The 27,518-nt window shown below is 43.8% G+C and overlaps 1 protein-coding gene across 1 annotated transcript; it reads right to left on the bottom strand.

Annotated features, from left to right (window-relative positions):
* Window positions 1-26,915, bottom strand: LLGL2 (LLGL scribble cell polarity complex component 2; the record flags this gene model as incomplete). Its single annotated transcript, XM_080629601.1, has 25 exons — window positions 1-146; window positions 551-612; window positions 1,330-1,372; window positions 1,899-1,946; window positions 2,420-2,457; window positions 3,133-3,286; window positions 3,961-4,225; window positions 4,961-5,127; window positions 5,645-5,761; window positions 6,450-6,600; window positions 7,548-7,701; window positions 7,946-8,238; window positions 8,329-8,433; window positions 8,543-8,696; window positions 10,608-10,675; window positions 11,168-11,385; window positions 14,674-14,828; window positions 15,016-15,070; window positions 15,880-16,012; window positions 16,192-16,354; window positions 17,140-17,298; window positions 17,911-18,026; window positions 19,309-19,390; window positions 20,324-20,421; window positions 26,841-26,915. 25 exons carry the CDS (start codon window positions 26,913-26,915, stop codon window positions 139-141), a joined length of 3,081 nt encoding a protein of 1,026 aa, XP_080485727.1. The 3' UTR covers window positions 1-138.
* Window positions 26,916-27,518: the final 603 nt, after the last annotated feature.

The following is a 27,518-nucleotide window of genomic DNA, read 5'->3' as shown; positions in this document are numbered from 1 at the left end:
CAGAGGCTAGCATGCTGCAAGCTGCAGCTCTCTAGCCTGCAATGCAGGAGCAGCGATGCCTTCTCCCCAGGGACGGTTTGTCCAATCAGTAGTGTATGGCACTCAATCCAATGCCAGAAAGTCCATGATGAATTCTGGTCAATCTGCTTTTGGACACAAAAAAAAATAAAATGCAAAAGCCATTTTACAAAACAGAAGTTGAAAGCTACTGAGAGCCAAGGAGTTGATATACTCAACAGACGACTGCTGTGAACTCTGGCTACCTCTCCAGTTTGCTTTAAGGTAAGATTAAGAGTTAGGCAGGAGCCTCCAAAGGTTTTTTAGCATTTCCTTTAAAACCGATGCAGCATATTTACTTACGTGGCACACCAGGTGCTGAATAGTACTAGTACACTACTCTGACAACAGATTTGCATCCTGAAAATTCAGATCAGAGTTCTGCACTACCACAAACTACTTAAATAAGCTGAATCTCATCAAGAAACTTCACTCTGCTTTCCGCTTCCTTTGACTACTTCACTACTCCTGAAATAGGTTTACCCTCACCTACCTCCTCCATTACTTAGTCCATGACCTAACGGACTTCTTGCCAAATTTCTTTCTGCATAGCTCCTGCAATGACACAAGAAAAGATTCATTATTGCAATGCAGTATCATCCCATCCGCTCCCAGCTGCTGACAGAAGACCAGGATTAGGTAGTGTCCAGAGGAAGTGTGCAGAGCAGAGCAGGTCAGGCAGTCACTTATCCTTACACACCAGCAGTTACCAATCCCACCAAGCTTCCTGCATCCGTTGCAGACAGTAGTCCTTTGTCTAGACTTCTGTAGCCCCTGTCACCTGAATGAACATCAGTATTCTAGGGAGACAAGATAAAGCCCCGCACCCATGGTGGTAGCTGTATAGACAGAATGGGAGCAGAGATACTGAACACATCCAAGTGAGTGTCAAGCCAGGATTAAACTCCAAAGTCCCATCCTCGACCGACTAAGCCCATGTGGCCTGCCCTTTAGATCAGTATGGGTTGACACGAATAGAAACCTGTATGCGAATACTCAGAGTCCTGTTCCTTTGGGATGTGGGAATGTGATCTCTCCTGCTTTTCGGAGAGAAAGAGACAAAGCATTATTCATAAGAATCGCCAAGGGACAACACGTGAAAGAGAACCTGCCTCTCTCTTACTATTGCCTTTTGGTAGTCTGTGGGACATGTACATAACCAGATTCCAGCACAGCATCCCTGCCATCACGTTGGGCATCCCCCTGCTTTCAACTAGAAATGCCCTCCCTTACCAGCCCAACCATTAGGAACAGCAGTTGGTTGATACTCACCCTCTGCCCCCCTCCAGAGTACTCTGGATCTCCTTCAGGACTTCTGGAAAGCAGAGGGTTAAAGCAGTGAGCCAAAACCAGTGGAGCTCTGCTACCAGGCAGCAGCCTAGCCACATTCCACCTCCCAGAAGAACAGCCTTTAAAGCCCGCCTCCCACAATCAGAGCTCAGACCATGCATGTAACACTACTGCCTCTTCAGCAGTACCAGGCTGGCATAAAAGACTGAAGCAGTTATTTCCCAGAGGAAATGTTGCCAATCCCAGTGTACCAGAGCCCCAAAGGAATTGTCTGTTCCAGCTGCCATTTTACACAAATCCTGTTAGAAAATAAAGATCCTTCTCTTATCACAGCAGCTATGTGGCACAACCCCTGCCTGAGGGGGCACCCTGACAGATGACTATCTGTCCAGCCCCTCACTTCTAATTCATGAAAACCCAATACTTCTACCAGTATAACTGCAGACCCCTTGAAACCAAGTACTGGAATCCACAAAATTCCTAGCGGCTTTCTTCTTTTCCCACCCAGAAAGGCACCTGCCCTGTAAGTAGCAAGTCTTCATTTCACTCACTTTCATCGTTGAGCAAGGCATGTTCCATCAGCCTCCCAGACTTCCTTTCTAAAAAGAGAGTAGGAAAAGAGCTTTTACCTAACAATATTTTTCCCTTTTCATGAAATACATGCAGTTTTGGAAACCCACACTACAACTGGATCTCCCCCTCCCCTCCACTAAGTACCGTTTGACTTTATTGAATGCTTCCTGGCTAAATCCTTAAAGCCTCTCAAATACTGAACTGTATTTTCCAGCAACACTAGTTTGGCTAACAGATCTCATCAGATTTCACACCTGTTCTTCCCACAGCTTATTCCTTCCAGCAGAAACTCAGTCCTATCCTTTCAAGGCAATTTTGCCACACAACAACTTACTTTGGAACTAGCAACTACTGTGTCTTAAGCAGGTCACAATGTTTCCTTCATGTCCCTCCTTACTTTCCCCTTTCTTAGGTAGAAAACATTGACTGTAGCAACAGAAAAGATGCCTCAGGTTTACACCTCACCATACTACATTTAGTACAATTATTTTTTGCTTACCATCTTCTCCACAGCCACCCGAACTCCTTCCTGATCCCCTAGAAAAGGAAGCAGCAAACAATCACCGACTTGGAGGCATAGGGATGCAGAGAATTCATGTATACTCTTGGCATCTACAAGAAGCTCCAGTGCATGCTAATTAAATGGTTTATTGAGCAAGACTGTCAGAAGGGCTTTATCATGTGTTGGTGATGCAGAAGCCTGCACACATCAGAGAACATTCCTAAACTTTTGGAATAAAATTCCTGTAGGATGCCCATGAGTGTCAGATCTACTGTTATTTCCTGATGTTCCAAGATGAGAGGAGGAACTCTCCACTGTCCCTTCACAGAGCAACAGTTCAGTCTTGCCAGTAACACCCAGCCCCTGAAGTGTGCAAGAGTCAGGTGTCAGTCAGACACATCACCAGGCAACAAGTAAAGCAAGCCAGGCCTTACAGTTTGTGACTAACCACCCAGGGATACCAATTCCAATGCTTTGTCTACTACTTTGTCCCATCAGCTGTACTGCAAATAGAAAAACCATCAGGAAGAAGGTTACATTTCCCAATGCCGATCCATCTAGGGATGTTGTTAACATACTTCAAAGTCGTCTTTTTCTTGTTGTTGTGGTTGCTGCTGCCTTGTTTTGTTTAGTGTTTGTTTGGTTTTGTTTGTTTGTTTTCTTCTCACTACTCAGACACAGCCAGTGTGCAGGAGTTTTACAGACTTTACCTGGATTTTCTTGCAGCATTCTCCATGCCAGATTTGGTGTGCACATGGTTGTTACTTGTAACTTCTGGCATGTCCACAATGCACCGCGGCTCCACTAGCCATTTAGTAGAAAGGGAAAACCTCTCAAACTCCGATGGTGAGATCAGATAGAAACCTATAGATGATTGGGAATTTATAAGCAATTCTCAAGTCCAAGAACTAAAGGTGATCTAAAAAAAAGAACAGATCTAAGTATCCTCTATGTTCGACAGAAAGGGTTGCAATTCCTCCTATTTAAATGAATCACTGAGGAAGATATTACCCCAGTTTCCCAAGGATTGGTTAGTCTAGAGACTGGGCAATTTAAGATGACACAGAGAACTGTACTGTGCTGTGCTGACACTTGTCAAAAGCAGCACAGAAAGATGTGAAAACTGAACTGCAAAGCAGCGATTCACCCTCAGCAGGCAGAGGATGCTGGATCCCAGTTTTGCCACTTGAATGTTGAGCACATACAGAAGGCACCGTGCAGGTGCCTGCTGCTTATAGAGCCATCATTTTGATTCCAGGCAAGAGAAGAGTGGCCAGATGGAAGCTACCCATGAGGCACATCCTCCCTGTTAGGTGAAAACCACTGTATGCATTAATAAGGATGGAAAAAATTCACTTCTGCTAATTCACGTGTCAGTATCTGTTGGCATCTGATGCTGGCCAGAAACATGTAATGGACATATTTATGCAACATTAACACGTATACATAGCCAGGTCTAAACACTAAACCCTATAATCTCTTTTCCATTGTCTCAAACACACAACAGAGGTAAGTGACTTGGGAGAAGCACACCTTACCTTGTCCGTATTTGGTGAAGACACAGGATGCAATGCCACTCACATCCTCTTTGCGGATGCAAGGGTAGCGGATCTGTAGCTTGAGGAAGGGCAGCGAGATGATCTGAATGTCTCCCAGGTTAGTCAGGACAGCAAGGTCATTTTCACTGTAATCATCAGTCTTGCAGCTGCTAAAGTTCGCAACCGTCACCTTCCGTACCCTACAGCCTTCCAGGGCTGTCAGCTTGAGCTTCAGTTTGGAGCTAACCTTAGGTAAGGTGAATACCTGTCATAGAAACAAGACGCTGACATCTCTTTCCTGCACAATGGCAGCAGTCACTCCCCGGACATCTGTTACTCCCTCCTTTAAAGCCGTTTTTTTTTCATTCACAGTGAATACACACCAGTGTAATCGAGTCAGCCTGGCTCCCTGCTCACCAGACAAGAAGAAATCAGCCACAGTCAGTGTTAGACTCTGTTTCTGTTCTGACATCAAGCAGTCCTAACCTTCAGGCTGCAAACTGCATTCCTCTCCCTAGTTCTTTCAAACCCCCTCCAAATTTGGGTACAAATTATTACAGAAATAGAATGGGGTTTACACTAACCATGTTTTCTTCCACATTATTTTTAATGTAGGCCAGCCTACTGCAAGCTACTTCAACTAGTACAGTTGACTAGTTGGTGGGGAAAGCAAGAAGATTTTAAGCTGCTTCACAGAAATGCCTACCAATTTCCACTTCTGTACTAACCACAGCAAAAGCTCTTTCCCAAAAACGGAAGCAGCCTTGTCCAAAGAGCATAATGTAATACATGAATACAATTTTCATGTTGAGCATGTACGTCACTATACTGAATACCCAATTTGTCAGCACCCACCTGATTTATGGACTGCACCAAACAGAAGTGCTGGCCCAGAGGTGTTACTCAGGGGTGTAAGAATAAGCAGTCTCAAGACTTATGTTTTCATTGAGCAGTGCTCAGTGCTTTAGCAGATTTTACGTGCCTCCTGGGTGATACTTACCTTAAATTGCTCTTCAGACACCACCAACAACTGATGGCTGCCTTGCATATCAGGACTCTTAGAAAGGTCATGTGCTACTTCTAGAGGTTCTGGGAGGGGCGTGCTGCGTCCATCCAAGACAAGTATACCCACAACAGGAGCCCTGTGCATCAGCTGAATCTCTTTGGCTAGACAAGCAAGATAAGCAGTAAAATAAACAGACATAGGAGTCTAGTCAGATACACTGTGTTAGAACCTCACTCATACCCTCTCAGTTAGAGACCTACCCAATATGGCTCTAGGAACCCTGCCTGAAAAGATTTACTAGTTAAAGGGTATTTGAATTGAACCAGTTTGCATTAAACAGTATCTATTATTACATAAAGAATGCAGGTCCAGCTGTCAGAATAAGGTACATGTGCATGGAGGCTTGAAGGTAAACTTCAGCAACAGCCAACACAAAATTAAGTTCCTGAAGCTGGTAGGAAATGAGGCTAAGGCATATCAAGCAGTGCTGGAGCTCACTTACTCTTTAGTTCAGGTGCTGTAGAAAAGTGCTGTTTAGCTCAGACACTGCTACATGTAGCTCCACCCTCACAGATAAAACAGCAGTAACTGAGCTACCTCGCTTTCTGTATGCAACTCTTGGTTATATGAGTGATAGCTCACACCCGTTAGCACTTTGCTTTCACAAGGCATACTTACCCTGCTCTGCCCTGACAGGTTCATCCATTCTTCTCTCTGCTGGAGGAACACGTAAACAGAAGGCATAGACTGTACCTCCATTGGTGCCTGCCCACAAGGACGGGCAGTGACGAGAGCCTAGAGCAACAAGAAGGCTCATGAGCAAGGCACCATCTGTGACATCCTTGGATAACTGCTTTCCACTACACATCCCTGCTCCGTTAACACCCTGAATATCTTTATGTTAGGGCAGACTTGCCATGGAAACTACAGGTTCTCGCACTTCTTTTCCCAATACGTGCCCATCAGCGGCCCTGATAAAGGACACGGCTTGTGAGTAAAGGGAAGGCAGTGCTGTTTCCATCAGACACCACAGCTGCTGTGCCCAGTTTTCATATATTTATATCCCATGTGAGCAGAGTAAATTTGTGCAAGGTACAGTTTGGGCTCTGATGCACAACCAGCCACTACCCTCCCCAAGATCAAAAGGCTCTGCTGGGGGCAGGGGTGGAATTCAGAGTAATTAAACAAAAAAAAAAAAAAAAGCTTATGCTAAAAAGTCAGATGTCATTCCAGCACATTTGAAAATTGCACATAAAGGCTGCATCCGAAGATGCACTACTGCTTGCCTTGGATTAACCAGCAGCCAGAATGGCTAAATAATTCTGCATGACAACATATGCTCTTGTTCTATATTAGTTTTTCAGCATTGACAAAGTAGGACACAGGAGATGCCAAATCTTCCTGGCAGCAAATCCTAATACATTCCTTGGCAGGAGGAATAAAAACCTCTTCAGAAGAAAAGATAGATGTTTGTTCTACTCACTGTCTCTCAAGAAGGTATCAGCAAAATATAAGGTTCGCACAAAGCCAGTGAAAGAGTCTTCTGCAGAGCGGGCTTCAATCTTCCGCTGGACTGGAGCCAGTTCCATTTCCTGCAATGTGTCTTGGTCAAATTTGGCATTTGCTTCTTGCACCTTCAAAGATGACAAGACATTCTGTCAGTCAGGCAAAGACATGGGGAAGAACGAGAGATAGTGAAAGTGGCAGCAATAACATCGTTATACCAGTGAACCAGTGCATCCTGCATCCCATGACCAACTATAGACTACATCTTCTCTAACAACATGACTAACAGAGCAGCATCAGAAATTGCCATTTCTGTTCTTACGTCAATAGCTACCGGTACCATAGCAGGACTGCACACCATCTCCTGCTCTCAGCAGTCTAATCAGGACCCTGTACGCTTGTCCTTGGGTTCAGCTGTAACAGCTATTTTTCTCCTTCTTAGTAGCTGGTGCAGTGCTGTGTTTTGGCTTTAGTCTGAGAATAACACTGGTAACACACCAATGTTTTAGCTGTTGCTAAGTAATGCTTACTCTGATGATCAAGGACTTTTCAATTTCTCATGCTCTGCCAGTGAGGAGGGACACAAGAAGACGGGAGGAAGCAGAGACAGGACACCTGACCCAAACTGGCCAAAGGGGTATTCCATACCACAGCACATCATGCCCGGGATAGAAACTAGGGGAATCACCTGGAAGGCCCAGATTGCTGCTCAGGTCAGGCTGGGTATCGGTCAGTGGGTGCTGAGCAATTGTATTGTGCATTACTTGTGTTTATTGGCATTTTTTTTCCCCTTTTCAGTTTTATATTCTCTCCCCTTGTTTTTTTCCCTTATCATGATTATTATTAGTAGTAGTAGTAATAGTAGTCTTGTATTATACTTTAGCAATTGGACTGATTTTATCTCAACCCGCGGGGTTTACGTTCTTTCAATTCTCCTCCCCATCTCACCTGGAGTGGGGGGAAAAAAAGGGGGAAAGTGAGCAAGCAGATATGTGATGCTGAGTTACCCGCCAGGCTTAAACCACAACAATGCTCCAAGCTGTAAACAGACAGAACTCCTAAAATGACTACTCACCTCTGAGGCATTTCCACTACCTCCTCGTCGCTTCCTACTGGACACGCGGCTTCTTCTGATCCGCCTGAATGATTGACGGAGGGACTTCTTCAAGGATTTCACCCGAGACAGTGGGCCTTCTAAGGCCAATTGGTCACTGGGATGCAGTGTACACCTGAAAGAGGGTGACAGGAGGCATACGGTCACTTTCTACTGGGTGGCAATCACTCTCAGAAGTCCAGTGGGACACAAACAGATGTCAGAACATGCTTGTGTGTTCTTGAAGACCTTCAAGGACAGAGTCCACAGAGGCAGGGCTTCTTGCTATGTTGATTGCTCTCAAGAAATCACTTCCTTATCAATTCCAGGCCATCTTTAACAGAGGATTACCACAGATCTCATAGAAAGAAGACACTTACTTGACAAAGACCAGTCGTTTCTGCTGGTGGTCAAAAAGCCCAAAACCATGACTGGTACCAAAGGCCACAAGCTTCCATTCAGAGTGAAGGGCCAATGAGGTGACCACAGCTGGTGGTTGACACTGGACAAGGACAAATGGCTGAAAACCAGCTTCAAATCGAACGGGTCCATCTCGAGTTTTTAGTTTCTCATGACCTTTCCATCGATAGCCCTCTTGGTCTTGCAGAAGATCTGCTTCAGCATGGTCCACAACATGTTCTGCATCTTCATCATTCAGTTCCATCACCAGTACCTGAAATTCAAATTATAACATATCTCCAGAATACACTGTGACAAACCTGCACTAAAAGCAGGGTTTATTATGGCTGGTTTATTTCAATACCTGTCCTGCTGTACCAGCTACAGCCAAGTATCCACTGTATTTACACAGGTAGATCTTCTGGATCCCAAGTCTAGGATCATCACTGTAAGGGTCGAAGGTCCCAACCTACGCAAGAGAACACACGGTGGCTGATCTTTGCAGCTGCATTAAACTAGGGTAGGAATTATAACTCCTCAGGTTTTCAAAAAGCTCCTACAAGCACCAGCTACCTCACCTTGCGAAGCGGAGGCCACTCATCCTCACCCAGGGTATTCATATTGTCATTGGGATCAGCATCGGTGAGAAATACTCGCACTGTGCTCAGCTTATAAAGGAGATGTAAGCAGACACCAGATGCATCCCAAAACCGCACAGTGCCATCTTCATGCCTGGAGTGGGGATGGTTACAGAAACACATGTCATACGGGAGAACAGCACAGCACCTAGCTAAGGATGGTAGAACAGAGGGGAAAAAACATGCCAAAAATGAAACCACACTGTTTACAAAGCCCTGAGCTGTAGCCACTTAGAACTTCCAGACAAAGATTTTGCGGAGCTTTTTGTGGGGTTTGGTTTTCTGTTTATGTTGTTCGTTTGTTTTTTTTCGGGTTTATTTTAACTTTGAATCCCGCGTGTTTCCAAGGCTCTGACACCCACACACAATTTAAGATTACTCCAAAAAGCACTGAAAAGTAAAAAAAAAAAAAAAAGCTTAGCATATAGAAGGAATAACTCATGCTGACAAAAGTTCTACTACTGGGAAGGAAAGAAAGAAATCAAGCTTCAATATTAGTTCTCCAGGTGAAAATGAAGGACTTCTAACACTGTGCTGCATCAAGAATGAAGTCTGAAAAAGAGCCCACTGAAATTTTTAAAAGTGCTTTTTAAAAACAAAAAACCAAAACCCAAACATTTTAATGGGATGAGACAATCTCTTGCTACTTCCACCACTTAGCCCGATTTGTTCATGCTGATCAGAGCAGACAGAAGTCCAAGCTAACGTCTTTTTTGAGATTTAGGACAGTGTAAGGTACGGAGATAAAATGCTTCAAAACCTGCAAGATTAAGCTCTGCTTTACACTGTTCCCTTTGAACCAGCTTGGATTACTGCATGCACTTCTACATTGGTGTTTGTCAGGGGGAATGGATGACAACTTGCCCTCAGCAAGTTTGCCGATGACACCAAGCTGTGTGGTTCGGTTGATACGCCGGAGGGAAGGGATGCCATCCAGAGGGACCTCGACACGCTTGTGAGGTGGGCTGATGCCAACCTGATGAAGTTTAACCATGCCAAGTGCAAGGTCCTACACCTGGGTCAGAGCAATCCCAGGCACGGCTACAGGTTGGGCAGAGAAGAGATTCAGAGCAGCCCTGCGGAGAAGGACTTGGGGGTGTTGGTCGATGAGAAAATGAACATGAGCCGGCTTCAGTGTGCGCTCGCAGCCCAGAAACCAACCATATCCTGGGCTGCATCAAGAGGAGCGTGACCAGCAGGTCGAAGGAGGTGATCCTGCCCCTCTACTCCACTCTCGTGAGACCTCACTTGGAGCATTGTGTGCAGTTCTGGTGTCCTCAACATAAAAAGGACATGGAACTGTTGGAACAAATCCAGAGGAGGCCAGGAGGATGATCAGGTGCTGGAGCACCTCCTGTATGAAGACAGGCTGAGAAAGTTGGGGCTGTTCAGCCTGGAGAAGAGAAGGCTGCGTGGAGACCTCAGAGCAGCCTTCCAGTATCTGAAGGGGGCCTATAAGGATGCTGGGGATGGACTCTTCATCAGGGACTGTAGTGACAGGACAAGGGGTAACGGGTTCAAACTTAAACAGGGGGAGTTTAGATTGGATCTAAGGAAGAAATTCTTTACTGAGAGGGTGGTGAGGCACTGGAATGGGTTGCCCAGGGAGGCTGTGAATGCTCCATCCTTGGCGGTGTTCAAGGTCAGGTTGGATGAGGCCTTGGGTGCCATGGTTTAGTGTGGGGTGTCCCTGCCCATGGCAGGGGGGTTGGAACTGGATGATCTTAAGGTCCTTTCCGATCCTAACTATTCTATGATTCTACAACATCATAACTACAAAGAAGCCAACTTCATAGATTATCTGTGGTCATCACTTTTTGCTTAGCCAGTAGTAGAATCAGCTGTACAAAGCTGGCAATCCAGCTTTGAGGAGTTGCACTGTAAAGTTGCAGCCTTCTCACTAGGAGATGAGTGGACTTGAATCTCATGGGAAAGCCTCAGTTAGTTCAAAAGGAAGAACAGAAACTGGAAAGGGCTCCTTGATTGTTATCAGTTAAGTACATACCCTGTTAGAAGCAAGTCCCTCTGTGGAGGATCTGGAGCTATGCTGGTACCACCATCAATTGGCCACGGCTACAAATACATTAAGGGAAGACTGTGACTTTCTAGGCAGTGACAGTGTGAAGAGCACACGCAGTCAGCAGGGAAGCATTAACTTCAGTACAAGTGGTAGCGAAACAGTCCATGCTGTTAGCTTTTGTTTGTATTAAATGTTCCTGTTCTGACACTAGATGTGCTTTCTAGAAGACATTCTACATATTGCCTCAAGAAGCTGTGCCGAAAGCTTCATGTTACCACTGACAACCGGGAACACGCAGACTTCCCTTCTAGTTTGTCAAAGCCAGAAAAAAAAAATCACATTTTAATCCCCCAGTGTGAGTAACTGTCTTGGTGTGCTCTGGGAAAAAGCCTCTCTAGACCCTACTAAGAGGCAGGACAACGTCTGCTAGGACTCATCCCCCTACATGCAGTTAGCAGCACAGACCACCCACATTCCAAGCAGTCATGCTGTTCTTAAACGCATGGGAACCCACATCCATTTAAAACCATGACAAGCTGCCATACCATATTTGAGTAGTGAATGTTCTGCTTGCTCCCAGCACTGATAATCCTCTCCCACAGTTTGAGCGGGATGTTGGAGACATGGTGTGAGCAGGTGATAGCTGAGCAATGGAGAGAAGCCAGGTATGGAGGATGGACTGCTGGCCAGCCTGCAGTTTTCAAGTCTATAACTACCAGCTCTTCTTCTGCCAGCACCACCATAGCAGAAGGGTCATCAAACTCTGCAGGAACAAGATTCATTCAGGCTGACAAAAATGGCTATCCAAGGTTAAGAGAAACAAGCTTCCCATCAGGCTTATTTGAAAACTGCTATCAGAGTTCTAACATAAGCATTTTTGTTGGCAAAACTTTAACTGCTTCTATGTTAACTGGGCCTACTGAGGCACTGACATTAATAGATTTCAAGATACCAGCAGTTTCACTGCAAATTCATGTTTCTTTACAGCCTTCCTGGGACTGTCAGAGTGACCCATTATAGATTACACTGCAAAATCAAAAAATCTGTTAACAAGATACGTGGCTAAATAAAACAAATTCAGATTCACCATTTTAACAGCCTGAACTCCAAGCACTCTACCTGCTGCTAATGACCAGCATGGGGTGGACAGACACACAAACATCCCAGCAGTGACCCATTAAGCACTGGGTTAGGCCCACAGTCCATTAAGGCTAAGCTGCTTAAACACAGTAATGCCTTGGGTTCTACAGAATGCTTCTCTTCTTGAACTGACAAGCATTTACAATTCAGCTCTCTCACTTTTCATTTGCCCTGTTTCTCGTATGTTGTGACACATCCTCTGGACTTCCTTTTTTTAAAGAGTGTGCGTATCATCTAATATATATTCATATGCATATTTAACAGATTTAATTTGTAATCTTGTCTATGTAACTTTACAGATGACACCTGACAATCCAGAATTTAAGATTTTTCATCATACCTAGAATTAAAGTGAAAAATATTTAGTGTACAACGTTTTTGCAGGAACATTCACAAGAGCCACAATAGCAGCTGGTGAGGAAAACCAAACTCACAAATCAGTTGACACCAATAATGTTTAACATAGCTACAGAAATCTAAGTGAATGCATCACTAATGTGTCACATTGCAAGAGGAAGGGTAATAAACAGTGAGCCACAAGCAAACTAGCAACTTTTTCCTGGCCTTCCCTGCTAACCTATACTTTTACTTCCCTTCTTTAGTTCATGACATGCAATATACTTGCACGATACAGCACATCTGTATGCAAGCACATACCAACACTGTTCACTCAGCAAAATTAATTTCAAGTAATTAGTACTTGGCCTCACTCTAGTTAAGGCACCCCACGTTTCATCTCTGTCTAGCCACAGCTGTAACTCAATCAGAGTTCAGTTTGCTCATGAGAAAGTGTTTTACATTTAGTTTTACTTTGCTTTCTTATGTGTCATCATCTGCAGGACTTCTGAATAGAATAAATGCTACCATAGCTGTACTACGCATGGTGAGCCCTGCACTCTGACTGCTGCTGCCAACATTAACCAAATATACTCCGTTTTAGTTAGTTATTTTTTTTTGCAAAGGCACACATCTGAGGTCACTGCTTACAGCAAGTTGCTGAAGCAGCAGGCATACTAGAATGTGCCATGACTGCCATACACTCATCCACATGCTAATTTTAAAAACAAGAAAACAGGAAGGGCCAGCCTTTAAAAAATTGTTTCCACAGCATATTCAGGGCGGTGGAAAGTCACCAGCTACCACCATGCTGCAATGCATAAGCTCTGTGCTTATTAAATTAAGTGGCTTTGGTGTACAATTAATACCTTCATATTGTCATTGCAGCGAAGACTGCTTAAGGGCAAAAAAAGCAAGCTGGATAGACCCACTAAGCTTAGGCAATCAGCCACAAGGAAGCTTGTCAACCACAGAAACCTCATTTTATTGTAAAAAACCTTCCTCATCTAGGTGCAACAGCTTCAGCAGCAGCTCCTGTCTGTGCTCTCTAGAACTCCTGTTAACTAGAGAATTCAACCCTTAGGAAGCATACTATAAAGCCTGTTAAGTTGTTACTTCATCCTAAAGGGCTTCTAATCATAGCCAGGAATTTGACTTCAAGAAGTCAATCTCCCACCCAAAAGACCCCTCAGATTCCTATCTTTCATTTTTAGAGACTGTTGTCCATCTTCTACAATCTCAGCTCTGACAACCTCACAGAAAGTCAAACAGTCTAGTTTCTTCAATGGTTAAAGCTAAACAGTACCTCAAACTTGAAGGTTTAGACTTACACGTTCTGCACTTTTGGAAGATGCTTATAAAAGGCAGTGATGTGTAGGGAAAAATCTGTAACGAACATATACAGGCACTTTATCTCAGTTACATTCTGCCTATTCCTTTACTGGTTGTTTTTCAGAGACTTGGGAGGGCCTGTTAAGGTCTGGGGACAAACACAAGCAGGGATTCAAAAGCTATTTCTTCATGCTGACTTTCCCCCCGGATTTGTGGTCTGAGGGAGCCAACCTGCATCAACGTATCTGAATGCCCATGCCTGCGGGGAGCTGTCACCACCACCATGGGTGGCACATAAGAGAGAGAAGTTTGGAAACTTGTCTACTAGGCAAACCAGAAACTAGAAAGCCTGAGAAGATTCACCAACAGAAGATTTGAACACAACCTCCTAAAAAGCATCTACAGACTTCTGCAATCTGGTCTAACCCAAATCCCGTTACTGCACATTTGTGAAGCTTGAAATAGCATTTTTTACTTGGTTACTTCAAGTTAACCAGAAGCAAGAACTACACCAACATTAGCCAAACAGTTCCTGAAGAAAATCCTTTATAATTCCACGAAAACAAAGAATGTTATGATTTCTCTGGAAATAAGTGAAGCAAAGCTCTTCAACAAAAGCAAGAATCTGAAAAGCTCGACGCAAGCTGTGGAACACGTGCTATTCAGATTTAGAACTGTTTACATGCGTGTTCACTGGCAGTAAGTAAATTAAGTTCTCTATACACTGACCTTTGGTTCTGTGTCAGCCTTTGCTGATTTATTACCAAGAGCCCTAGTCATAAATACAGGTAGTAATTAAAAGAAACAGTAGGAGTAGTCCTCAGTAGGAGTAAATTCTGGTTTTAATTATTGCCTCCTTTGAAGTGTTATTTCCAAACAGATCCATTCAGATCCTCATTTTACGACCTGGTTATGCCCAGTGTCCAGTTTACACAGACATGAACTTAAGAGATCATTTCTCATTAATGGAGTAGCTTAATTTTTTTGAGGAATGTATGGCATTTGTAACCAGCCTATTCTTTATATCAGTATTTTACACTTTCAAATGGCAAATCTTTTCTACGGTTAGACTCATCTTAAGGGTCTTTTCCACCCTACAGGATTCTATGACTTTCTGTTAAAGTCTCAGAAAACCTGCAAAAAACTGACCTCCTTATTATATTTTATATGCTATTTACACCAGGCAGATATCCACATGCCTACAGTTATTCCAGTTCTTCAGTATTCCCCTTTCATCACATACCTGCAGTAGGCTCCGAACTGAAGATTATAAAGAAGTCTATCACCCGTGACGTGAAGTCAAAGGCTGTTTGCTGACTGCCGTGTACAACAGAGATACTGTGACGGTCACCATAGCTAGCCCGGGGCATCCCTCCTTGGAATATAATGTAAGGAAGCCTTAAGAGGAAGAGAGTTAGCAGTGTACGCTGAAGCAAGCCATAAGCAAATTTCAAAGACATGAGGCAAGTCAAACATTCTAAAAAACACTTAAAATGTTCCTCTAAAGGGCTCTCATGGGACAGGGTGCAGCACCCTTTAAATGCCTTGAAACAGGTAAAAGAGAGGGGATACACCACAAACTCACCCATTTTTTGTTGTCTGCCAGTAGATCTTGGAGATGGCCTTGCAAGGAAAAGGACCTAAGAGAACAGAGTTATCTGCTGTAATTCAAGAAGCTCATACTTATGTAAAGTTCCTTATTCTGCTTCACCGAGGTCACCTCTGCCTCCAAGCCAAGGGGAGCCACCTGAATTAGTAGGCACCACCACCCCCTCCCCAGACCAAGCCACATCAAACAAGTGTTCTGGGACACACTGACCACAGGACTCCCCAGCAAAACAAGGGCTTAGGCTCAGAGGAAGTTTTGAACCCTGCTGCTGATGGCTAACAGGGAGTGGAAGCGCTGTTGTAGAAGGTGATTAACTAGAAAGGATTGTTAAAAACATGGGCATTCCTGAAACTAACGTAAAAGCAACAGAGCTTTAGAAGCTTCTTCAGAGCTTTAGAATCTTTCTTTCTGTTTGAAAGATTAGGTCATCCCCATTTGTTGGGTTTCAGCAAATCAGAGGCTTCATTTCATCACTGCTCAGGTCGACAAAAAGTACGCTTAGCTCACTATTAATTACAGAAGATCCAAGCAACTCCTGCTGAACAGGACACTTGAACTAAAACAAATGGCTGAATCACCAGCACTCTACATAAAGAGCACTAATTTCTTCAGTACATTTGCTCTCCATGTTCAGGACAGACATCTACAATGTAAAGGAGTTTAAAAACCTGAGGAAAACACTGGACTGAAATCCCTTAGTCTAGGCTCATGAACCATTCAAAAGGCAGCTCTGCATTTTGCCATTAGGATTAAACACTAGGGAGAACACAACTTGAAGATCCTACACAAGCTCAAAATGAGTTTAGACAAATATGCAACAATTAAACCTCACTTACTGACCATAAGGCACAAGGTGTTCCAGGGGCTCAGGCTGCCTGTTGTCACTGGATACTGGCCACTGGGTGTAACTTCCATCATAGTGACAGCTAACGAATTTACTGCCATCCCTCTGCCAGTAGAGGTTCTCCAGTTGCTGAAGAGAAAGATATACGACAGCTCTCCAGAGAGCTGTTAACCCCCCCCAAACCAACGCATTCTTACTAAAAAAAGAAGCTTTGTCAGGCTCCCCCTGCACCCACACTTGTCTTCAGAGTGCCTAAGAGGGGAGATCCCTTCCTCTCCTGTTGAACTGACTTTGGGTTAAATGAATACCTGAGTGCCCAGGAAAAGGTGTGTCACTTTCTTATTCTGCAGGTCCCAGAGGAAAATCAAGCCCCTGCTGTATCCAATCAGGATCTGATCAGGGTTCTTAGGATGTTCTCGAAGGGCTTCCACCAATTCACATGATCGCCTGTTACAGTAATCTTCTGGTACCCTAAAGAAGCAGAAGAGAAAAACAAGGACAGTTTATTCCAGGTATAATCTGACTGTAATAACAGTTAAGGTGTAAGAAGGAGAAATTAAGCAACAAAAAGTTCAAACAGGTGAAAATGAGTACGATCTTTCCACAAATCCTTCAAAAGCAGCAGAAAAATCTTATATAAGACATCACGCCAGGCCTCCACATGAACATGCATCCAGTCCCACCTGCTTTATGGAAAACCCAAGGTTTATAATGAATTCCAAGACAGGATCCCAGGAACGTAAATACAGTCTGAATAGCCCACCCTACTCTCTTGGCACCCTTACAGAATTAACACTAACGTGCAAATGTCAGTAGGAAACAACAGGGACGTGAATTAGGACAGTTTTCACCAGCACTTGAATTGGAAAGTAACAAAAAACTCACTGGACAAAGCAGCATCAGAAGTTTCACTAATGGTCAAAAAATCACATGGATAATTTGCTAAATGTAATGCTTTTTTGCAGAAGTAAACACCAGGGACAAGGCACAAGGCATGCAGATTTACTCCAAGTCTCTCCTGTACCACTCTGTCTATATGCTGTCCCTCCATGGTGACAGTACCAGTTGACAGGACAGAAACTGCTACTTAACACACACCAGGACCAAAAGTTCCTTTCACAGGAGTCAAGCAGATTTGGACAATGCTTAACACAACAGTGAGGCCCCAGTAAATAATCTAGGGTGACATTTTAACAAAGGATGTGTCTGCTAATGGGATTCCACCTCTACGCAGCAGTGCCCGTCTGCTCACTCACCGCTGCAGCACAGCCTCAGAGGTTATGGTCCTGTCCTCCAGCACTCTGAATGATGGAAGCTCCACTACAAAGATGTTGCCACTCTCCGTGCCAAGATACAGGACTTCCCGTGAGGAATGAGGAAGGACAGCTGTTATCTGCGTGGCACTTGGTGGAGACCTGGGGAAGCAAAGAGACACTCTCCAACTGCATGCAAAAAGACTCGTTACTGCACTCAAGAGAGCTAACTACTCAATGGGGATATTTACAAGTGTCATTTGTTTTATAGGCAGAGATTGAGCCAGGCACGACTTTTTGGAAGGAGGAAAACACTATCTTAAAGATAAATTACATCAAAAGACATTTGACAAGCACATGAACAAAGATGCTGATGCCTTTTTACAGGAGCCTCTCTCACGAAGTGCCCCCAAAGGACCTAAAAATATCTCACTCCCAACAGGCAGGAGCAAGTGAAACTAAAACCATACTAATATTTTAAACTCTGACTTAAGGGATGCTTAGATTTACTTAACCTTAAGATTTACAGCTCCTGTACACACAGAAGTGGATGCACAATATTAAAAATTATGTCACCCTTTACATTGGTATAACACTCTAAAAGGTGGTCTCCCAGGCCCCAGCCAACTCCTGTCTGGTTTCCATGGACGACTCTTTAATAAAAATTCAGAGGAATGAGTCTGTAAGAACAGGACAAGCAGCTCTACCTAGAACAACAGCATTTTCTTAACTTGCTTATCCCCAAACTAGCTCAAAACATCCCTTGCAGATTACCCAGGTGGTCCTTTCAGTGTGAAGCGATGCTCCTCCCGCAGCTCAGAGGCTCCACTATGCTGCTTCAAGCTCCAGAGGTGCAAGCTGTTGTCATCCAGCAATGTCACCAGCTGGCACTACAAAACCCATACAATATGCTTTTTTTCCAGAATCATTGTATTAAATATAACATAGTGAATCTAGCAATAACATTGGTGCTGTTTGCAATCTTTGTCAAAACAGGCCTGGGTAGCCACCCACAGTTTTTTTATAGCAGTGAATATTTACTGCAGCATTGCTGTCAGCTCACATTGAGAGATTAGAGAGGAGGTGGGGGTGAAGAGTAGGAGAGACAAGAAGTAGCCTAAAGGCTAAAAACCCTCTTATATAGGATAAAGGCACAGGTTATCAGTGAGTTGGATGACAAGGATTTAGGTTCTCAACAGCGATCAGCCTGTGCTGTGAAGCTCAGCACGGCAGCTGCAGGCTGCTTGCGCTTGGTGTGGTTTGCTGCAACACACCCCAGCTTTGGGTGGGGCTGATACACTCTACTACACCACACTCCTTGCATTCTTCATGTCCAACCTCATTCTGGAGGGTTGTGTCAGAGTCCTTTTATGAGCCCAGCCCTGCTGGCTGTATGTTCAAACTGAAGCATTTTACCTGCTGGAGCCACACCTGGTGCAACACTCCCCATGGGAGTTTCAGCTTATACCATTATTTAAGCAGACAGACACCCAAAACCACCTCAAGAATTAAATCCTTCTCATAAAGAGGCCACTCATGCTATACTGGGGGCATCAGGCAAACAGTATGTGGCCAAGACACCAGTTTGCCAGTCAAGGGCCGGGAAAGTGGTTATGCAGCCACTGGACACTTGGAAAGTTCTGCCTCCCTATTTTTAGTTTGTGGCAATAACTGTGCAGTGATCCCCAGGAGCAAGCTTCAGTACCCCAGAACACACAGGCGACAAGCTCAACAGGAGGCAAGGTTAGCAGCACTGTTCTGAACTCCTGAAAATAATCGAGTCACTTCAGCAGCAGCTCCTGTTTGCTGTTCTGCAGAAGGCAGACCACCCAGTCCTACTGAAAGAACAGGGGCTGCAAAAAGAAGTTCTCACTTCTGTCACAGATTGCCTGAGCTACTCTGGCCTTATTACTATTCCCAGTATGTTGTTTGAGATACATGACTAACAGTTACGAACAATAAGGCTACTCCGAAGTTTTACAGAGCATCAAGCCCCCTGTATCATCTCCACAGCAACAAATACCACTGCAAGCACAAAATACACTGGGATAAGCATTCCCGAACAGGCAGCATTTGAATACACTTGGTCGTAAGGGCCCAGCTGCCTGGAACAAACAACACTTATTTAAGAGAGGTCGTTGTAAGTCACAGAGGTACTGAAAATACACTTACCTGATCAGGTATAAAGTGAATCTGCACTACAGTATTGTTTTCTTCATGTAAACCCATGAACTCCACCCCAGGAGCACCATATCTGAAAGGTTAGTTGAGGAGCTACAGTATTTAAGATGGCTCACAGCTACAATTAATTGGTAAGAAGCTTGTTAGCAAACAAAATGAAAAGAGCTTAGTTTGAAACCATTTTTTACTGTTAGTGATCTGGACTGAAAAGAACCAATGCAAATCTCCTTTGATTTTATATGCTTGTGGCAAGTTACACACACTACAGAACTCCTCTGAGGGTATGCAGAAGAGGTGCCTGGACCCTGAGCTTTCTCAGAGATGTTGAGTGGTTTGCCAGACACTACAATCCTGCTTAACTAATTTGTAACCAAGAGACAGATGCTACTGCCCGCTTGTGGAGCCCAGCCTCCAACACAAACACACCAGGAATGAGTGATTAAGCAGGCAGTGGGGACACCAACTTTTCCTGTCCCGGCTGAGTGATTTGCCCCTTTTACAGCTTACCCAGCTGGTGCCGTGCCTTGAGAACCACACACTGCAATGGGACTGGACATCAGCTAAAAAAGTCACCACCTTCAATGCTTAGGTCTATAATGCCTGGATGGTGGAGCCCCAGGATGAAGCGTTCCTGACCCTGGGTTTAACCTTGGAGATAGAACTGCTGCTTTTTTTTTCTTTTCTTTTTACTATTTACCCAATGCTGGAATTTACAACAGAAAGGGTTGCTAAATGCAGGCCAGATCTAGTCTGACCTTCTGCAGAGCAAGAGCAAAGTCTTGTCTAACATCTACATTGGTTCAGCTTCTGTTGGAGCTATACTTCACCTCTGGGCAAGATAATCCCATTCTGATCAGACCAAAATCACTTCAAACCTAGGCAAACTGTTCCTCATTCTGGTAACCCTTGCTGCAGATTTATACTCAGTCTAACTTTTTAGAGCCTCTTCAAAATTGCACATTCTGATGTGGTCAGAGAAATCCAGCCAAAGTTGTTCGAAAGATACAGTTTAATGGCTCCCGATCGCGTTCCAATGGCCATGAGGCGCAGAAACGGGCTATAGCCCAGTGCACTAGGTTGATGGGGAAATCCATGTTCCACAGTCTGGCAGGGAGAAAGAAAAGATCATGATCAGCATGTTTCAAGGGCATTGTTGTATACAGACAAAAGCCAGAAGTTAAATATGGTAGAGCAGTCTGAAATATAGCACTAATGGTAGCTTTTTCTGTTGAAAAGTGTTAAAACGTAGGTTATATTTGCTCAACCACAGCCTAAGGATGAATCTATTCCAAGAAGCCAGAATATGCAGAAGTGTAAATGAAATGAAAGAGAATAGTCTGAAAACAGTAACCCAAGCAGCTCTTTATGTTAAGGTTATAAATAACTCTGCATAAGCACAGCTTACTCAGCCACCACACTGATCACTCCACACCAACTTTGTATCTGTAAACCAACTGCTCAGCACAATTTCAAAGTCTGACAAAAATACTGCAGCTTTATCTGCCAAATTCCACACAGGTCAGCCTGCATGACCTCCTCTTGCTGACTGACATCAAGAAACAGTGCAAATCTATGAGAACTATTGAGTGAACATCAGTGCTTTTCAAGAAAACTAAACAGATTTTCTATGGGGCAGTCAAGAAATGTAAATGGTAAAATTCTTCACTAAGGAAAAAATTCTTCCCTGTGAGGGTGCTGAGGCGCTGGCCCAGGGTGCCCAGAGAAGCTGTGGCTGCCCCATCCCTGGCAGTGTTCAAGGCCAGGTTGGACACAGGGGCTTGGAGCAAGCTGCTCCAGTGGAAGGGGTCCCTGCCTGTGGCAGGGGTTGGAGCTGAGTGAGCTTTAAAGGCCCTTCAACCCAAACCAGTCTGGGATTCTATGGTGATATCCATTTATCAGAGTAGCACAAGGAACCCTGGAATTTATTGGGCGCAGGAGCCTGCTAGCACAGCTCAGACTAATTCAAAGCCATTTTGTACTAAAAAGATGTCAGTCCCTAACATGGGAAGCAGCGTGTTGCTTGGCATCAGTGGCTTTCCTAAAGGACAGTTCACACTGCATCAAGCAGCAGATTTGGAGCATGTTGTAAACACCACGCTTAGCATCACCGATGCATTCACACGCTATGCAGTAATACACTGCCAGGATGCAACCAAGCTGCTTGTAAAATAGCTCAGACAAGTTTTGAGAAGTGCTAATGTACAGCGATTATCATTGTTTAGACAAAACAAGTATGCATGAGTGTTCAACAACATGCAGCATGTGAAGAGGGTGACTTCCAAAGAAACACTGTTATTGTTACTATCCCAGCTTCGGCAAAAATATGTTCTTCTAAGGCAAACTGCTCAGCTCCAGAACAGGAATTTGTAACAAAACAGCTTAAGAACCATTCACAAGCAAAACCACCCCATAATAAACAGAGAACCCTCTTTCATCTAGAGAAGTAAGCACTTGTACCTCACTCCCACCCTCATTTCCATCATGTCTTTGAGACAGAGCTCATCACTTGGCTTTATGGTTTATTCAGCCTCAAAGTAACACTTTATTTCCTGGACATTGATTTCCTGGATAGTGATGGTGATAGCCAGTTTCATTTCTGTGGTCATCTCATTAGCCTGAGGTGCCCCCAGCTGCTGGAGCAGTTTAATGCCTTTTTACTGTTCCTGCTCAAAGACACAGGCAGAGGAGGATGTGGCTGACCCCAGTCTACCAGACTGCTTCAGCTTCAGCCATCTGATCACAATTCATACACTGTAAATATAGACCTCTTTCCTCTAAAGATCAGCTACCCCAGTCTGAGGTCCTACTAGGGGAAGATGAGCCATTCTAGAGATAAAAAACAGGAAATATTGGATCATTTCCCAGTTTTCTGCTTACAAACTCATAAGACTGGGTAAAGGAGTGGATACTAATTTTTAGCCTTTTATATATAGTAGATTAAGATTAGTAGTACTGGCTCCAAGAGCACTGAGCTTAATTCCCTTTATGATAACTTAATCTCATAGTTAATCTCCAGCCTCACTTATTTATATTCTAAGAAGATAATTTAAGTGTTAAGTTTGTATTATTAAAAACAAATGTTGACAAGTCAATCTTTTTAATGTCACCTTTGCTTAGCTACACATGTAAAACTTCCTAGAGGAGAATGTATGAAATCAGGAACTTATCTATGGGCACATCATTGAAACATGGCAATCTTCTGATCCAGCACAGGCAACGAGGAACTTCTCTGTACCACAATAGCTACTGGCGCAACACAGAAAAGCTTCCCAGTTGTGGGAGTATGAAGTGATGGCATACAATTCTGAGAAGAAGCTTCGAGGTGATATGTTATCTTGACAATAAATCAGACATCTAATTGATCAGGTGTAGCGTGGGCAATAGACACAATTCCCCTCTCCCCCAGAACAGAGTGAGGAACTTGTTAGGGAGACACCAGTGTAATTCCACTGTTACTTTTAGTTTCAAGTTGTTCAAGGTCAGTATCCTGTCATCACCCCAACTAAGTGCCATTTTCTATGCAACATCAATTAAAACCGGTGTTTATTCTGAGATTTCTTCAAGCCCAGAATATAAGGCTTTAAGCCATAACTCTCATAATAAACAAACGTGATTTATACACTACTGCCTGTTAGGAAGCTGTCAATACTAGTCTTAATATTGGCCTAACTGTATCTTGGGTTTGATGTGTTAATTTATAAACACATTAGACAAGTCAATAAAAGCTTTAATTTTCAAGTATGAGACCTATGAACTGCATATCCGAGTGTACATCCTTCAGTAATAATAATAGCAGGGTAAGTTTTTCTCCAGTTTTTCCTTCAATAGAAAATTTGAAGTACCTCCCCCATCCCAGACAAATTTGCAAAAGCCACAGTAGCTGTTACATCCAGGAGTAAACTGCTAGCAATAGAAGACCACTGCAGAAAATAGTACCACATGCAGAAGCACAAGAATAGAGTGTTAGTAACAACCACAGTGTGTTACACAACTGCTTATGCAGTAAAGTAAATGTACTAATGGCTTCTGATAGCTCTGCATCTTCAAGATGCCTGTAATGTAACGAAAGTAACTCCCTCCTATGTCACTCATTTGTCTCCACAGCTGGGCAAGAAAGGCATCGGGGTGGCTTTTGGACATCACTGGGGCCAGGCACTCACATTCACTGTACTGCCTACCCAGCTCTCTCTCTTGTACCTGCACCCAGCCGTTCCATCACATTGAGTCAGCTTTCCTGCTGGCCTCTGCCCTCCCCTCCCCTGGGCAGCGTTCCTCAGCCAGCCCTTCACCTGCTCAGCAGGTAACCCCACTGAGGGGCCGGGGGGGCAGAAGGCAGGAGAGGCGACAATGGAGCCTTTCAGCAGAGCTGAAATAAGAAACCAGGGTGCCCAGGACGTGCCCTTCTTCTCAAAAGCGCCTTTGTTTCCCTGAGGAAAGGTGGGAGCTTTCCTTTTCACTTTCCTCAGACCACAGATGTGTCAGCCTCGGTAAAAGCGAGCCCAGCGTTAGCAGCATTCACTAACAGGGATGCCTCATTCGGTCCCATTCACTGCAGGAAAAGCGCAGCCAAACTTCCCAGCTGTTCCCAGCCCACACTGGAGCTGTGCAGATGAAACTCAGCACTGGCTTCTGCTTTCGTTTCTCTCCACTTCTCCTCTCAGATTGTTTTATGACAGAGCAGAGACAATCCCAACCACAGGCAATACAAGCCCCGTACCTTTGTTAATATGTCTTTTGAAGAAACAATGAAGCCTGTATGTGTTAAATCTACTTTGCATAGACACTAATTCAGATTTAATGTAAGTTAACCATCACGCCCATTAGCAAAGGGTTAGGAAGAATGAAAGGGGGGGGGGGGAACACAAAGCCATAAATTAAACGCAATGTTCCCAGTTTGGTAACATTCAGCTGTAAGACAGGCTGGTTCACCTGTGTGTTACCCATCATCTAGTCTGACAATGCCAGCCTGAACATGTTTGTTCTGCAGGGCTTGGACAGAGCCAAAGGCATCCAAATACTACTTCCAAAAGCAGGATAAACTTAAAGATGTAGGCTGCCAAGTCCACATACCTTATCCTTCATTCTATCCACTGAGCTAAAAACAGTTTCTTGCAACAGGTACACACAAGTATGGGAAGTTCTTACTCATACAAACAGATATGCAAAGCTGAGTGACTGGCAGAATTCAGGAAGGTGTTTTTTGAAACAAACACAAGTTTGAGGATAGTCTAAAGAACTAGTCCAGTGGTCAATCAGTCCTTTAAAACCAGCTGGATGACCTCTTATCTAGAAGAGAAATGCAAAGGGGCAACAGCAGAAAGATCACAAGCTATTTATCCTCAGGGGAGTAAATGACTGAAAAAATCAACCACCACCACCAATTAGAAAGACTTCTTAAATTGAAGTCCATTACCGGGTCAGCATGGCCAAATACATGCCACCACACTAACACTAAACTTGTGTGGTATCACACATTCATATTCAACTTCAGTGTAAACAATGAAATGAGGGCAGGAATCCCCAGCACTTTTAAGGTACAGACCTTGATTTAGTCACTACCAGCACCACACACTGTAGGTGCAAACACACCATCCCATTGCTCTGATCAGCAACTTCACAGTCCCACAAAGTATTTCCCAAGCAGGTTCTTAACCAAAAGTGTTTCAAAGACCTCAAACAAGTGTTTAAAAACTTGCTCACCAGCACTAATGCTCTTGCTTTACCAGCACATTAGGGGAGGACAGTCTTAGCACATGAGGTGCTATATTTCTTGGCAGCTTGAAGCCACAGCCTTCAACAGGTCTGACTTTCCCAGATCTTCTCAGTCTACCTAGATGTGAATAGATGCTTACTGTATAAAAAGGGTAGAGGCTTTCAAATGACCCATTATCTCTGAAAATACCAGAATGGGACACACAAGACTTGGAAAATGAGGCAACTTTATGCAAGAAAAAAGTATAATGTAAAAGATTCTGGTATAATGTAATGGTATAATGTTAATTCCCTTTCTGATTCTTGATAGAAAAGAACAAGTTGCTGTGACTTAAAAGTGCAAATGCATTTTACAAGGCCTTTCATTACCAAGTTGCTAATAAGAATAAACCATTAAGAAGTGTCCAAAGTAGTAGTCTCCCTAGAAACAAGATGCAATATTTACCTTCGGGACTGAAGCAAATGGAGTCACAAATCCTGATACCAACTTCTAATACACTTGGATGTTTCCTTCTGCTGCAACAGCTGGTTCTTTCAACCCTGCTTTGCATCATCCAAATTAGCCTGTCTCTGGTAGGTAAAGTTTAGCCAAAGGTTCTCATAAGAGAAAAGCATATTCAAGGAAGAGACATCCCTGAAACAGCAAAGGTTTTTCCACGGTATATACAATTTCATACACTTAAAAGCAATTCTGACCCATCCCTGGACATCTTTTCCGAAGCTGACATTGCATTCAGCCCAATGCAAGCTACTCCATCCTGGTCTTCACTTCCTGAAATTTTTACTGTGTCTGCACTAGCATTCCCTCGTGGTAGCAAACAGAGAATAGGTCTGAAGCACTCCTGAGTTCCTTTTGTCTCCCAGTGGGAGGGAGGTATGCATGGAAATGGTGTGGTTTAGTACCAAATTACATTAAATCATTCATCTCAAATATCCAAAGCTCCCCTTTAAGTCTATCTCTATGCTACAATTTTAATGAATCGAAGAGGTTATTGCCTAGGCTGACTTCATTTACCCATTATACTTTTCAGCAAAATTACATTTAAACCTTGGAAATACAAAACCTACAAATATATTTCTGATATCCAATAAAGGTGTAAGTAGCCATTAGCCTAGCAATGAATTAATAGCAGGCATTTGCAAAGATGAAAGCACTATGTTCCTGGCCAGGGCTCAAAAGAAAAATGTGCAGAAAGCTGGATAAATAGCACAGCCATTGTTCTTCCCTCTTCACAAAGGAGAGGAAAAAGCCTAGATACAGACTAAGATAATAACAAATTCATTATTAATGACCATTGTGCTGCCTCGGTGCCACCACGTTTCTGCTGCAGACTTTTAAATTCACATTTAAAAGCAGAGGTATACTTATAAACTCAAAGTATAAGCACAAAGAACTCTGAATTCAGCCGCATCATGAGCTGTGGCTTTTGTGTATAGAAAATATACTTTCATAGTGGTGCTGCAAAGACTACCTGTAACATAAGTAGTCACAGTACGTAGCAGGACAAGCTACAGAATACTCAAGAGCATATAAAAGCTTCTGTGCAGATCTCATCTTATAGCAAGTGCCACTCCACAGCGTGACAATATCCTCCTTTAGGAAGAAAGCCAGAATTGAGAACATGCTCATGAAGAAAACTTGTCAGGCACATAGGGGAAAAAAGGACAGAACTGAAAGAGAGAACAAACCTCTCTAAATATAACTTTTCCACCCACACTCAAGGAGTTTTCCCTCCTGTTTGCACTGTGCAGTGGCTCAGGAGGGATCTGCCTTGCACATGTGTGCCTTGGAGTCTGAGGAAAGTCCGTACCTTGTTAAACTGGAAAAGGTCACGTTTAAGCCTCTCTCTCACTGGATCATGTCCGGGTCTTAAGAACCTTCTCATCTTCCTTGCTGTAGGATCTTGGCAACAAAAATCCTAACAAGAAAAAGCAAAGCCATTAAACAAGAGCAGCCTGAGAAGAGAAGCAGAGGAAGGAGGTTATTTATTTTGGTTTAGCAGGTAATACGAATCGGCCAGAACACAATGAGACAACACCACTATCGAGTAACAAAAACCTGATCCCACCAGAGGGGCATCACCGGCGCAGGACTTGCACAGCACCAGTTTCACAGCGCTAAAGCAAACCGTAACAGAAGAGCCAAGAGGATTTTAGAAGAGTTTTTACACTTGGCCATTCCGTGGCCACTTCAGACAAGCAGAACTGCACCATTTGCATAAACATTCAGCAAACCCACTCTAAAGGCTGACTCCGGGGCTCACAGGCAGCATTCAGTAGTATCAGTTTTCACCCCAGGTAACCCTCCAGCTATGCAGCTAAAAGAGAAAGAACGGCTCCTTGGGCTCACTCCATGGGGACAGCAGGAAGGCGCTGCACTGCCTGCGGGTGGCTGCGGTAATTATTAACTTGCTGTGGTGAAAAATCAAACCTAACTCCCTGCTCACGGTGGGGGCAGGGAAGGAAACCTTGCACCTGCAGTTCAGCGC

Source organism: Psittacula echo (assembly GCF_963264785.1).
Source record: "Psittacula echo genome assembly, chromosome: 14".
NCBI lineage: Eukaryota > Metazoa > Chordata > Aves > Psittaciformes > Psittacidae > Psittacula > Psittacula echo.
Note: the sequence above shows the minus strand (reverse complement) of the source record. Positions and strands in the feature narration are given on the sequence as shown.